General features: G+C 46.3%; 1 protein-coding gene across 5 annotated transcripts; it reads left to right on the top strand.

Annotated features, from left to right (window-relative positions):
• Positions 1-1,625: 1,625 nt before the first annotated feature.
• On the top strand, positions 1,626-11,726 carry osr1 (odd-skipped related transcription factor 1). 5 transcript variants are annotated; one of them, XM_060853940.1, is made up of 4 exons: positions 1,626-1,995; positions 8,781-9,477; positions 9,912-10,011; positions 11,526-11,725. In XM_060853940.1, the coding sequence occupies exons 1-4, from the start codon at positions 1,884-1,886 to the stop codon at positions 11,613-11,615; spliced, it is 999 nt and encodes a 332-aa protein (XP_060709923.1). In that variant the 5' UTR covers positions 1,626-1,883; the 3' UTR covers positions 11,616-11,725. The 5 variants fall into 5 exon arrangements, with proteins under 5 accessions (XP_060709923.1, XP_060709952.1, XP_060709941.1 ...); XM_060853969.1 differs by lacking the exon at positions 11,526-11,725 and adding an exon at positions 10,352-11,163 and having other exon boundaries at positions 1,627-1,995; XM_060853958.1 differs by lacking the exon at positions 1,626-1,995 and adding an exon at positions 4,271-4,514 and having other exon boundaries at positions 11,526-11,726.
• Positions 11,727-13,199: the final 1,473 nt, after the last annotated feature.

Raw genomic sequence — 13,199 nt, 5'->3', positions numbered from 1 at the left:
ATTAAATAATATATGCAGAGGTCAACGAGTTCTAGATGTTGTTGTTTTATTGACGTTGGGAATCAAGGAGAAAGGTGCAAAATGTGGGCAATTGGAAAGCGGGTGAAAAATCCCCGGGGAAGGAAATGACGAACGAAACTCTGTGTTGAACAGTCACACCTGTGCCCGAGAGATACAACAACGGTATCTCTCAAACATTAAACTCAAAGCAGGACCATCCTCCTGGAACTGGTCTGACCCTAACATTTAACTGAATCTAAAATACATCGAAGGGTTCCGTACACAGTCTTCTGATATGTTGCCCATCAATCTCGACTCAAGAGCTTACACTAACTCCAGGGATAGTCGGGCACCCAAAGGACTTGGCGTGTGGTTTCAATGGCATTAACCGTTCACACGGCTTCATTTTCTAAAGAAGGATTCCTGAAGATGGGCTCATGCCCGAAACGTCGATTCTCCTGCTCCTTGGATGCTGCCTGACCTGCTGCGCTTTTCCAGCAACACATTTTCAGCTTCATTTTCTACTTTGCTTAACGGCGCCAGTTTTGTTTCATTCCCACCTTGTGTTTGGGGGTGGTGGGGTGTGGGGGTGGGGGAGGAGTTTGAATGTGTTCTGGGGGAAATGAAAACGAAGCGCTCGGGAGTCTCTCAGAGAAGAGGTGGGTTCGCTAATGTATCCGCCAAATGTAGTGGGTTTAACTCGGACATTGTGGGTGAGTTTTACCGAGAATCGAGATGCTACATACAACGCCCCCCCCCCCCACCCCCACCGTGTATATTGTGATTTTCTAGAATAACCCATGTTACCGAATTGGTGATGTTTCAGGAAATTCGGTGTTTCCTCCCCAACCCTCAGAACGCCCTCCCTCTGTCAACAAATGAAGCTGTTTAAAGTTCATTCCTTGCTGTTAAAAGCGGAGATGTCAATGTGTCAGACTATCTCCTCGTGTCACTTGTGCGAAAAACAAACAGATGGTTTGAGCGGATTCTAAAAATAGCCCAGTCAACACTTGTGTAACTCGCAAGTTCGGAATCTACTGGGTATTTCATTGGATCGGTGATCCAGGCGGGTTCTCTCCCCCGCCACCCTACCACCCCCCTCCCCATTTGTTCCCCCTGACCTCTCCTCCGCCCTCCCCTCTCTCTGTCTCATCTCTCCCCCTGCCCTCCCCACCCTCTCCTACCTCCCCTCCCTATTTGTTCCCCCTGACCTCTCCTCCGCCCTCCCCTCTCTCCCGCTCCCCTCCCCTCTCTCTGTCTTTTCTCTCCCCCTGCCCTCCCCACCCTCTCCTACCTCCCCTCCCTATTTGTTCCCCCTGACCTCTCCTCCGCCCTCCCCTCTCTCCTGCTCCCCTCCCCTCTCTCTGTCTTTTCTCTCCCCCTGCCCTCCCCACCCTCTCCTACCTCCCCTCCCTATTTGTTCCCCCTGACCTCTCCTCCGCCCTCCCCTCTCTCCCGCTCCCCTCCCCTCTCTCCTGCTCCCCTCCCCTCTCGCTGTCTCTTCTCTCCCCCTGCCCTCCCCACCCTCTCCTACCTCCCCTCCACCTCTCTCCCCCTCCCCTCCCCTCCCCCTCCTCTCTCTCTGCCCCTACTTCTAGCTCGACCTTCGCACATTGGGGGCCAGTCAAGGTGTGGGCTTGCAGCTGGCGGGAGACGGGCCCTCCTGGACCTGTTGCGCCGCTCTCAGTCGCTTGTTGCGAACTTTGCTGCAACTTAGAGTCAGAGCGGAAAACCTGGGATTGGTGGGGCCGGCTGGCAGCGCAGTGCGCCTGCGCCGTCAGGCTATTTCTCCCAGGACTCGGTTGAAATAGGAGTTAGTTCAGGGGCTGTGCAGGATTGCAGCTCCTCTCAGCACCGGCCCCCCTCTGTGCCCAGCTCACAGCATGCCAACCTGGCTATGCGCTTGTGCCACCACCTCCGCCAGCTCCATCTCCGCCGTTCGCTCAAACGAAGAAGCGGCGAGTCTAGCAGCGGCAGACGAAGTCCCCGGCTCAGGTAACTCTCACTGTCCCCTCCTCTCCCTTCCTTCGCACGGTGTTAGCCTGGGGAAGGGACGGGGGGCATTGGGAAAGGGAAAGGGTCTGGATTGTCCGCCGAGTAGTTTCGGAGACACAGCGCACGCCGCTCGCTCACCAGGCAATGTGTTTCAGTTAGAACCACCCGAGAGACTCCAAATGTCCATCTCAATGGCAACTTGCCCCTTTTCTGCAGTGTCTGGGTGTTTGTGTGGGGGTGTGTGTGGGGGTGTGTGTTTGTGTGGGGGTGTGTTTGTGTGGGTTTATGTGAGGGTACGTGTGTATGGATTTACGTGTTTGTTTCTGTGGGGATGTGCGGGGGATGTTTCTGTCGAGTTGTGTGTGTGTGTGGGGGGGTATTTATTGTGTGTGGAGAGAGATGTTTGTGTGTGGGGTGTTGATGTGGTGTGTGTGTGTCTCTCTGTGTGTGGGGGGGAATGTTGATGTGGAGTGTGTGTGTTTGGGGGGTGTTGATGTGGAGTGTGTGTATATATGTGTCTGTGTGTGTGGGGGGGGATGTTGATGTGGAGTGTGTGTGTGTATGTGTTTGTGTGTGTGGGGGGGGATGTTGATGTGGAGTGTGTGTGTGTATGTGTTTGTGTGTGTGGGGGGGATGTTGATGTGGAGTGTGTGTGAGTTTATGAAGAACCTGTATTGCGTTGCTCAGTGTGCATGTCCGGGTGACCCTATTAGTTTACATGAGTTTAACTCTGCATACAGAGCCAGAGTTAGACACAAACCCAGATCGACTTGTATTTCGGAAAATCGAAGTCGTGTCTTCCCTTCCCTCTGTCCTTCGCTCCCTCCCTCGCTCCTTTCCTGTCCGATCGGCCAGGAGTGTGTCCCTTCAACTGTGGGACCACAATTTGGATCCAGCCAAGGGACCAGTACAGTTCCCTTCTCCCCCTTTGAGGTCCCTCTCCCTGTTTGCAATGAGAAATTCTCTTGTAAGCTTTGACAGTGCCTGGGAGAGCACGTGCTGGATCGAAACACCATGGGAACCACTTCCCGATCACCTGAATCCAATCGATCCCACTGCTGCTGCTCACAGACATCACTTTTCCAAGTGGCGTTTGTTGATGTTTTACCCAACTCATTTTGAAGCAGTCCTGAGCGGTACAGTGGGGAAGAGCACACTAGCTTGATCCAAAAGTCCAGTCAGGCTATTGTGGTGATCCCAGCTGTTTCCGGTACAGGTTATTGTTTGCTCCTATTAACTTTAGTAGGATGCATTTAATAAGAGATTCCAGAGTGGTTAATAAGACTGGCATTAACAGGGTGAAACGCGCCGAGCATGTTTTATTCCTCAAAATGCCTTTGCTTTAACTCCACAAACTAAAACTTTCTCAAAGTATGACTTCAGACGAACGAAAACTTTTTTTTCAGTTGAGAAGCGAAGTATAATTCTAATTTACAAATGAGGTCCAGTTTAGCTTTCAAAACGCGTTGCCAACCTAGTGAGGGAGCGTCAGAACTCGAGCCGTACTGGACAATAATTCAAATCGTCTTTTATGATAATACATTTTAAAAGCTAAAGGCCCCGAAGTTTTCCGCGTTAAACTGGGTAACAGGACAGACCAGCCCCAGCTGGGGCCTGTGTGCTTCCAGCGGCCTCTCAAGTTTTATTCAGGAGTTTCAAATGGAATTGTGTTAAAGGCCCCGAGTATTACATTTCTTTAGCAGCATGGGACGTATATATGAAGGTGGGGGTCCCCTAGTGCCCTCACATAGAGATAAGTCTTTTCATCAGAAGCATGCTGGAATCCGTGAAGTGTCAATAAGTAAAGAGAAGACAGGCTTCCCCCAGACTGGGATATCAAATAGCTGTAAGTGCGACTCCTAATCGCGCTGTGTACCCTGGATGGAAACCTTTCCTCAGAGTGGTCTCCTGTTTTCGGGGTTGTTTCCCCACTAGTCTCTGCATCTTGATGTTGTTTGTTTGTTTTACTCGGTATATTCATCAGCAGTGCTCAATGTAAAGTCCTCCGAGCCCCTTTTATTCTCCAGAGTACTGATTGTGATAACCTGATGAATAATGGTGCCCTCGAAATCATTAAGAACGTTGATCGAAAGGCAAATACTGATTGATATCTCGCAGCGGGCCCGACCTCCCGATATTCTCGAGTTCCACTGAACCAGTGCGTTTCTGATCAGAACTTCCATCAGCCTCCCAGCTGGGTTATTCAGAGGCACTATCGAGTTTCTCAGCTTTTATTGCAGGGCAAACTTATCTTGGAAGATTGAAATTTAGTTCGATTTATTTCAAGCAGTTTGTGTTAATTATTTAGGAAGCAAACTTGCCGGTATTGTTTTAACGCGGTGATCTGTGGCATTTTCATGTGATCAAGAAGCGGCACTCTAAGTTTAAGATTTGATTCGTTCAACGGAAAGCCAATGTCAGTGAGGTCAGCGAGCTCGAAACAGCATCCCTCACAAACGAACCCAACCAGAAATGGATTCCTTTCCCGACTTCAGTGTTGTTTGTAATTCGCGGGAAAGGTAAAGCCGAGCTGGACTCTCCCGGTGTAGTTTCTGCTCACTCGGACCCAGTGAAAGGGTCATGTTTTGAGAGGGACAGAGGGAACAGTGTTATGTTGCTCACATTGGCAGGGAATCGCTTCGTATTTTAACACGCTCCCCGTTCTTAACTTCGCCAAAATTGAGGGAACCGGCCGTTTTAGGTTTTGCATTAAGGAGGAGTTTGCCATTTGTCCATTACACTCATTATTGCATTTCTGTGTATGTGGCACTCTCACAACTTTCCCGCAAAGTGCAGAATTAACGTCGTTTATGAGACGGTATACCTGAGCAAAACGTTAACGGTGAAACCAGGCTCAAGGAGGATCATGGCCATTATATTTAGCACCCTAACCGGCCAAACCCCGTGTGATTGTTATAAATACAGTGTTGGAGCAGGTGCTGAACAAATCGTCCTTCTATCCTCTCCTAAACCTTCCCTAATCGGCCGCACACTCTCTCTCTCTCTCCGCGATCTCCGAGCTTTCTGCTTGGTTTTACTGGAGCGACCCGATTCTCTCGCGTCGAAATTGTCAGGCCCAGAATTATTTGGAATTCAGTTAGCGATAGCCCAATTGTTGCAGCCCTTCGCGCCTTTTTGAGTGTTTTGTAATGGACTGTTATTGTCGATTTCTTTTTTAAAAAATGGCCTATACACAGCGGGCGTTTTGAGAGTTCTGTAATGGTACAGTGTTGAGGTCTGTATATGTTAGCTCCCATGGAATGTGTATACGAGTGTCCGTCAGTAACAATACTTTAGTTTTGGAAACATGTCCTTCTTTATAAAATAAAGTCACCAAGTTCCATAAAAAAGCTGCGCTTTGATGAGGGAAACTGAGCTTGGACGGGGTATTGAGGTGGCTGTAATACCTTCCGAGTTCGCTGACAGTGTCTATAGCTGTTACTGCCGTAGTTTCAATAGTTTCACGCTGAATAGGAGTTGCTTCTCCCTAGAGATTTCCCTGTTCGCTGCCTCTCGGTTTGCTTATGCTGTTAGCCACTTCATGGTCTCTGTTGTCAATTCATGCAGTTTACGATTTGTCTTTGAAGAGGGGTGGATGGAGATCTCCCTCTCCCTATCTCGGAGTCGGTATTTGTGCTTTTAAAATCTTTCGTTTCGTCCTTACGGACTGAACTCTCTGCTGCCTGCTCTGACCCTCTCTGTTTTCCAAAGCTGTCATCGCGGCCAAGTTAATTTGTGAAAATACCATCCTATTTACTCTTGGGTAAATGTTCTACGTGTTATATTCTGCGCATATATTGAAACGGTTTCTCAGGGCTCTGTGGGAATTACACCCGAATGTATTTGTTGATTCAGGGGATAGAAGAGGATATCCTTCTATTGGCCCCTTGAGACCGTGTAAAAACGCTAATATTGTTCCCTGCTGGTTATATCTGTATTTGCTGTAGATGTCAGTGCATTTGATTGAAGATAAATTAAACTGATTCTCACTTGTTTTATAGAGTATCTGGATTAAACTGTTGAATTCGGTTTGAAAGTGCTCCGATTAATTAAGTGGGACGTTTAAACAGCCAATTTTGTAGCGCTTTTGCACAGGACTGCTTTGGTACAAGTGAATATGTTTTTTTTTAAAAGATATGGTTTTGTGGTTATCTTTCAAGATAATAAGGTCGCGGTCAAAAGCACTCACAGATCAAATGGGTGACTGTTATGAAGAAATTGAGACCAGAGTTAGCTGTGTCCTTTGTCTGAATTAACACTAAGGATAGATATTTCTTGGTCAACTAAGTCTCAACTAAATGTCTTCGAAACCTACAATTAGGAGGTTTAATTTTAATTGACTTTTTTTTGTAAACGTACCCGCACAAAGACATTCGATAAAACTGAACGTACGTGACGTGCCTCAGATATTTAATTCAGCCCCACATAAAATGATTGATGCAATGCAACGTCGTTCGCTTTGAACCTGTTAACACTTCACTTTTATTTCTCTGACAGTTGTAACAACCAGCAGAGCAGGTTCGTTCGTTTCTGCGTGTTGCAATCCAGTTCGTGAAATATCATTAGTTATTTCATTTCGACCAATTACTGTTACCGTAAGAATAAGTGAGACCGGATTGGTTGCTACACCGCAGTATAGGTTAACATAATAGGAACTAATCAGCATCTAATACAATTACACTTGCATAACCCAGCCCTGGGATTTCACACACACACACACACACACATTTCCCGTGACTGGTTGCACTGAGTATTATCTGCTGTGACTATTGAGAGGTAAAGGAGATTTCTGGTGTGACTTTTTCTTACCAACAAGAATGGAAACTCTCACCAATTAGCAAAGCCAATCTTAGCGAAATGTCACAGTGTTTTATTCTGGGTCAGTGCAGAGGAATTCCACATGATGTCAGTTCGCTTGATTTGCCAATTCGTTTGAAATGATTTATACCGATTACTGTTCTGGGTCTGCGCGTTTTATAAAGTCAAGCTCGGCGTCTGAACGGGACGGCAAAGCGACCCGAAAGGTTCTTTCAGAAATTCCCTTTGTTTTTGAGAAGTATTTTTTTCCCTCCCCAATTGATTCGCTGTTGTCTTCGGAAAGGAAATTTGGAATCGCTAGCGAGACCTTCCTAGTGGTCTGAAGGAAGAGAACACTACTCCCGAGTGCACTACACCCGCTGCTGAGCTGAACGCTAAACCACACTAACGAGCTGAGTCCCACCTTAATTCCCGGGACACACCAGCGGTCAAGTGATTTCCACCGCTTCGCTCGGAGTTAACGGCGTATGTACACCTGCAGCGTTCAACTTTGACCGGGTCCTGACAGCGACTGACCGGGGGGAACCACCGATTCGCTGCTGGAGGAATATAGGAGGGGGAACATGGATCTAAAACGAGAGAGCATTCTCAGCAGTAGATGGGGGCTGCTTTAAACCACATTTACCGCCACCAGAGCGGCGGGATTTCGTTCAAGTCAGGAACCTTTGATCCAATCGACCGACCGCATAAAACAGACCTCATTGTGAGGCTGTGCCTTTGATGTGGAGCCGGTTTTAAAAAGTTTCCATTTTCACTCATCCTTCTTTTACATCGATGACCAGCACTCCGGTGCTGATAAATAAGAATTAATAATATATTTGGGTTTTACTTTTACGAGTTTATTGTTTGCAATGTTCTTTTGTCTTTTTTTTTCACTAGACGGGAGAGTTTTATTTTTGTTTGTTGAACACGCTGTCCCACAGTAAAATTCCGAATAGTCCGGCCAAACCCGCCGGTTCCAAACCCATCTGTGCATTTGGAATCCTGCAGGTCCCACTTTTCACTGCCCGCCGCCTTTGCTGATGGTTTCGCGTGGGATCTCGGACCTCCAGCATCTGCAGACCTCATTTTTTTACCCGTTTTCATTTTAATTCATTTTCAGGCCATAGTGAGGCACTCTTCAGGGAAAATAAAATATTGCGGGTGTCCGTGGTTGGGATTCGTTATGGTTTTTTTTTGTAATGATTTAGCGAGACAGCAAATGAGCGATCACTGGGGACAAAGACACCCGCCTGTGACTAGAAAATACATTCCCCTTCTGAGAGCAGGGCTCTAGAGCCTGGAGAAACACCGCCTCAGCTGGTCTAGTAGCATCTGTGCCCAGCCAGCGGTTCGGCTCAAGGGACCCTGCTTGTTTCTATCTGCACAGAATTTCTCCAGGCATTTCTGTTTCTGTTTCAGATCTCCGGCCTCCGCTGTGTCTTGTCTGAATTCGACTGTTCTCTCACTGTAGGTTATGTGTAGGTGCTGAGCTGAAATATAGGAACAGGAGTCGGCCGCTCAACCTTTTCGGCCTGTTCCTGAATCCAATGAGATCATGAGAGACTGATGGTGGAACTCCATTTACCCGATTTTGGCCTGATCCCTTCAGTGATTTGCTTAATTAAAAACTCTCTCAAATTAAAAAAAACCAACTGATCCTTCATCCACTGCTATTTGTGGGAGAGTTCCAGACAGCTGCCACTCTGTGTGCCAACTGCCACAGGGGCATTCTAACACCTCTCCTGAAGCTCTGGCCCTCATTCTGACTATACCCTTAAATTTTAGATTATCCATGCGGTGGGTTAATCCAGGATTACCCCATGCTGGTCATATCGTCTGACCATACCCCTAAATTCTAGATTACCCATGCGGTGGGATTAATCCAGGATTACCCCATGCTGGTCATATTTGCCAATCAGTTAAATCTTCGATAAGACAGGGTGTAACGCAGCCACTCACTGCCTGTCTTTTGTTTTGACTCCTAGGTTTCTGCAAATTGGCCAGATCTCCCGCAAACCAAGTGCCTCCGAATAGCACTATGGGCAGTAAGACCATCCCGGCGCCAGTGCCTATCCACCCATCGCTGCAGCTAGCCAACTATGCTTTCCTGCAAGCTTCCAACGGCATGCCGAGTCCTTCCGAGCAGCTGCACAACCTGTATGGGTTCAGCACCCTGCACACGGTCCATCTCCACCAGTGGACGCTGGGTTACCCTCCAATGCCTCTACCCCGTTCCTCTTTCGCCAAAGTGCCTGCCGTTTCCGCCCTGGTGGACACGCGATTCCAACTGCCCGCAATCCCGATCTTCCCGCACGTGTTCCAGCCGAAACAGGAATCCAGCAGCTTCCCCAACAAGACCAGACCCAGGTTTGACTTCGCGAATTTGGCCATCGCGGCCACCCAGGAGGATCAGCCCAGCCTGGGTCAGTTGGATGGACAGTGCTCTCCCTCGGCCATTGGCTCCCTGCTGGATGCCACCAAGTTATCCCCGGAGAGGAAGCCCACCAGGGGCAGGCTTCCGGCCAAAACCAAAAAAGAATTTGTCTGTAAATTCTGCGGGAGGCACTTTACTAAATCTTACAATCTTCTCATACACGAAAGGACCCACACGGACGAACGGCCCTACACGTGTGACATTTGTCACAAGGCATTTAGGAGGCAGGATCATCTCCGTGACCACAGGTGAGAAAGGCAGCGATGTTTGACTTGCCAGGGCCCAGCACTTGTTCACTTGTCCTGTCCATATCACCATTCCCAAAGGCTGGACATCACAGATGATTTGTGAAATCGTGCACCTAAATTGCTGGTCCAGCCGCGTATCCATTAGAAATAAAAAGCAGAACGTGCTGGAGAAACTCAGCAGATCTGGCAGCATCTCAGGGCAGAGAGAAAACAGAGTTAAGGATCCCCTGTTTCTCTCTCTCTCTCTCGACGCACCTGCTGAGTTTCTCCAGCACTTTCGGTTTTAGTTTAGAATTTTCAACATCCGCGGGTGTTCGTTCTAAGATGTATTGATTCGAATGGCTCAAAGGCACACTATTATTTTTTTGTGAACTTGGTTAATTCGAATGACAAATAACAAGACTTTTTTTCTCTCTCTCTGTTTTGAAATGTAGGTACATTCACTCCAAAGAGAAACCATTCAAATGTCAAGAATGCGGGAAAGGATTTTGCCAGTCTAGAACGTTAGCTGTTCACAAAACACTGCATGTGCAGGTAAAAGAGCTGAAAACCTCTAAAATAAAGTGCTGAGCATAGTTATCCACAAACAGGTCTCAGAGAGGAGCACTGAGGAAATGCGGACAGACCTGTCAAATTCGGACACAGCATGGACTATATCCAATCTGCTGCTGTTCTTTCCTGTTACTAGTATTCCAATACAGATTATCTGCGGCATTCTGCTATGGGAAGACCTGTTCCTAAAGTCTGAGCACAAAAAAAAATCCGTTTCGTTTCGTTAAATGTCCCTTGAATCGAAGGCGCTTGAACTGCGTGTCCCACCTCCGGCAGGAACTTGGGAGTTGGAAGGTGATGATGTGTCTTCTGTGTTTAACAGGAATCTCCGCACAAATGCTCGGCGTGTGGCAAAGCGTTTAATCAGAGAAGCAACTTGAAAACGCATCTCCTCACTCACACTGACATAAAGCCTTACCACTGCCGTCAGTGTGCCAAGCTGTTCCGCAGGAACTGCGACTTGAGGCGACACAGACTCACTCACCTTCTCAGAACCAAGCCCGGATTCCCAAGGGCTGTAGTGTGTGCAGGCAGACCTGACTGGAGTTACCAGGCCTGCTCACCCCCGAGTTTAGAATTGTAGGATGGAGTAAGTGACCTAATCTCAGTCAAGAGCCAAAGAAAGCGACAATGTTGGAGATGTTTGAATGTACAAGGAGCGCCTGACTGAGAGAGAGAGGATTGAGGGACAGTGTGTCTCTGGGAATAGGAAACCATGGTTAATGTGACGGTGGGATACAAAGCGGAGACTCAAAACTTCAGGCCCTTGTGATGAAAACCTAATACCACCCAAAACACAAATAATGCAGCAACGTACTGTGGCTGGGTGGGAAAACTGCAGTAGCTTTGAACTGTATTGTGTGATTGACTGCAGTCAGCTGAGCTCAGTGTTAAAACCGTGGGCACACCTTCGTTAGAAAACAAAACAGAAACGAAATCAGAACAAAGGAACACACAACCATGCGATGTAAGGACAGCCGAAGCGACATTCCAATCGGCGGGATTTTTAAAACACAAATCGTTCTTTGTAAATTTTTTTGGCACTTTACGCTGTTTTTTTTTACTATTTTCATGTATCACTGGATTTCTAACCTTTTGAAACGAATAAATTGCCATTTTAAGGCAGCACGCTGACCATTGCCTTCCTTGAACAACACAGAACTGTCAGTTTGGGACGAGTGTGTGTTGCTTCCGTTCACAGAGAGCAAATTAATTTGATTAAAAAAACACACACCAGTTACAAGACATGTATTCAAAAACCTCCAGGTATTTTGAAAGAGGCCGTGGTCCATTGCTTCATATCAGCTATCTTATATATAAAACATGTACACAATTTTTCAGATATTCGTTGATATTTTTAAACATCTCAGGATTTATGAAAAGGCGTTGTCTCTAATGTGATCTGTGTGTGTGTGTGTGTGTGTGGGGTGGGGGGGTGGGGAAGCCTTGGAGTAAAATAATTTTCGCATTGAAAGTAAAGGGTTTCTCTTTTCTAGCTCTCCAACAGATTTCACGTTAGCGATTTAATACTAGCCGGATTCTGCCGGCCCGAATGGCCATGGGAAGATTCGTGGAATCTGGACTAAAAGCCGCACTGTCAGGAGAACTTTGAAATTGTCAATTCTCGTTAGTAAACTTATCTCACCCACAGGTTTTGAACATCCATTGAATTGACCAGGTCTGAACTGATCTCCAACAACATTCAGACTCATTAAAAAAATAATTAAACAAAATTACCCCTTTATTGTAATATTTAATTTTGCATTTCAATTTCAACCGGAAAACACAATGTTTTCTCTCAGTGTTTTGTTCTAACAAAGTCATTTTGAGCGCTGGCGAATTCACTGAACGAATTAAGGCGCGGTGAATTATTTTCACACGGAATCAGCCTTTTCTTTTACGCTGATCAGGGGCACGTTAACCTTAAAACAAAAAAAATCTGCGAATGCTGGAAATCAGATACAAAAACAGGAATTGCTGGAAAATCTCAGCAGGTCTGACAGCGTCTGTGCAGAGAAATCAGAGTTAACGTTTTGCATCCAGTGACCCTTCTCCAGAATTGATGGAAACTAGGAGAATGCTGGTATCATTGTTCAGTTCGGTTTCTTGAGCAATTTTGTGCAAAACTCTGGGTTGATCTGCAGGTGTATATGCTGATAGCTGGGACACCCGCCGAGTCAGGTGCCTGCAGAGTACTGGCTGTCACAGCGTTATAGGGCAAATCAAAAATCCCCTTGGAATCACATTGGGAAACAGCAGGATATCTGGACGAGCCCAGAATTTATTTATTGAACCCAATTACTGTCCTGGCATCTTTTGTTTTTAATCCTTGTTGTCACATGTACCCACTTCAATTGAAGTAAAGGTATCGAACGATCCACACAGGAAAACCTGACTTGTCCGATTTTCTTTTGCACAAATGCTGTATTTTTCTCTCAGACTTCCAGCATCTCTAGCTTTTATTTACCTTTCAGCTCTCTGTTCACACTACTTGGCTGGAAATCCCGTTGCAACGGCTTGGAGAGACCCAGCAATGGATAAATATTTAGAGAGGCAATGTTCACATTTTCTGTGTATTTCGACTACCCACGGTCTGAAGCTGAAAATACTGAGGAGTTGGACAGGACAGTGTAGGATTTTGTTTTAACCGCGTTTAACATCAAATTGGAGATGGTCTCTCAGCTTTTTTTTAAACTAAAATGTTTAGAATTTTTAATGTAAGTTCTCTGCTTTTGGGATTACGGTGCAACACCAGCTTTGGTGTCACAAAAGAGACCACTTTACAGTAACTCTAAAGTTGTGGGATCTCTGGAGTAACTGAAATGTCAGACAACAGAAAGTCCATCTGTGAATTATTGCTTGTATTATTGCTAAGCTACGAATTTAAAGGTAAACATCCTTAAAAGTGGGAATGAGGAATTGGAACAAGAAATGCTACACCTACTGTCATTTGAACAAATTTTTAGACATCTACAATTTTAATACACATGCTTTGTTGGAACTGAAATGTTGACTCATGCCTTCTCCATAACTTGCTCATTGACCTCTGTATATTCAATTTCTCTTCTCACTTTCATTTCTAAAAACTTAGTGCATTATACAGAGAATGATACAACTGCCCTCATTAAAACAATCAAATGTTTTCGGCCAATCAAAGTGAAATCAATCAG

Source organism: Hemiscyllium ocellatum, chromosome 3 (assembly GCF_020745735.1).
Source record: "Hemiscyllium ocellatum isolate sHemOce1 chromosome 3, sHemOce1.pat.X.cur, whole genome shotgun sequence".
Classification (NCBI taxonomy): Eukaryota; Metazoa; Chordata; class Chondrichthyes; order Orectolobiformes; family Hemiscylliidae; genus Hemiscyllium; species Hemiscyllium ocellatum.
This window is presented reverse-complemented; position numbering and strand designations above follow the sequence as displayed.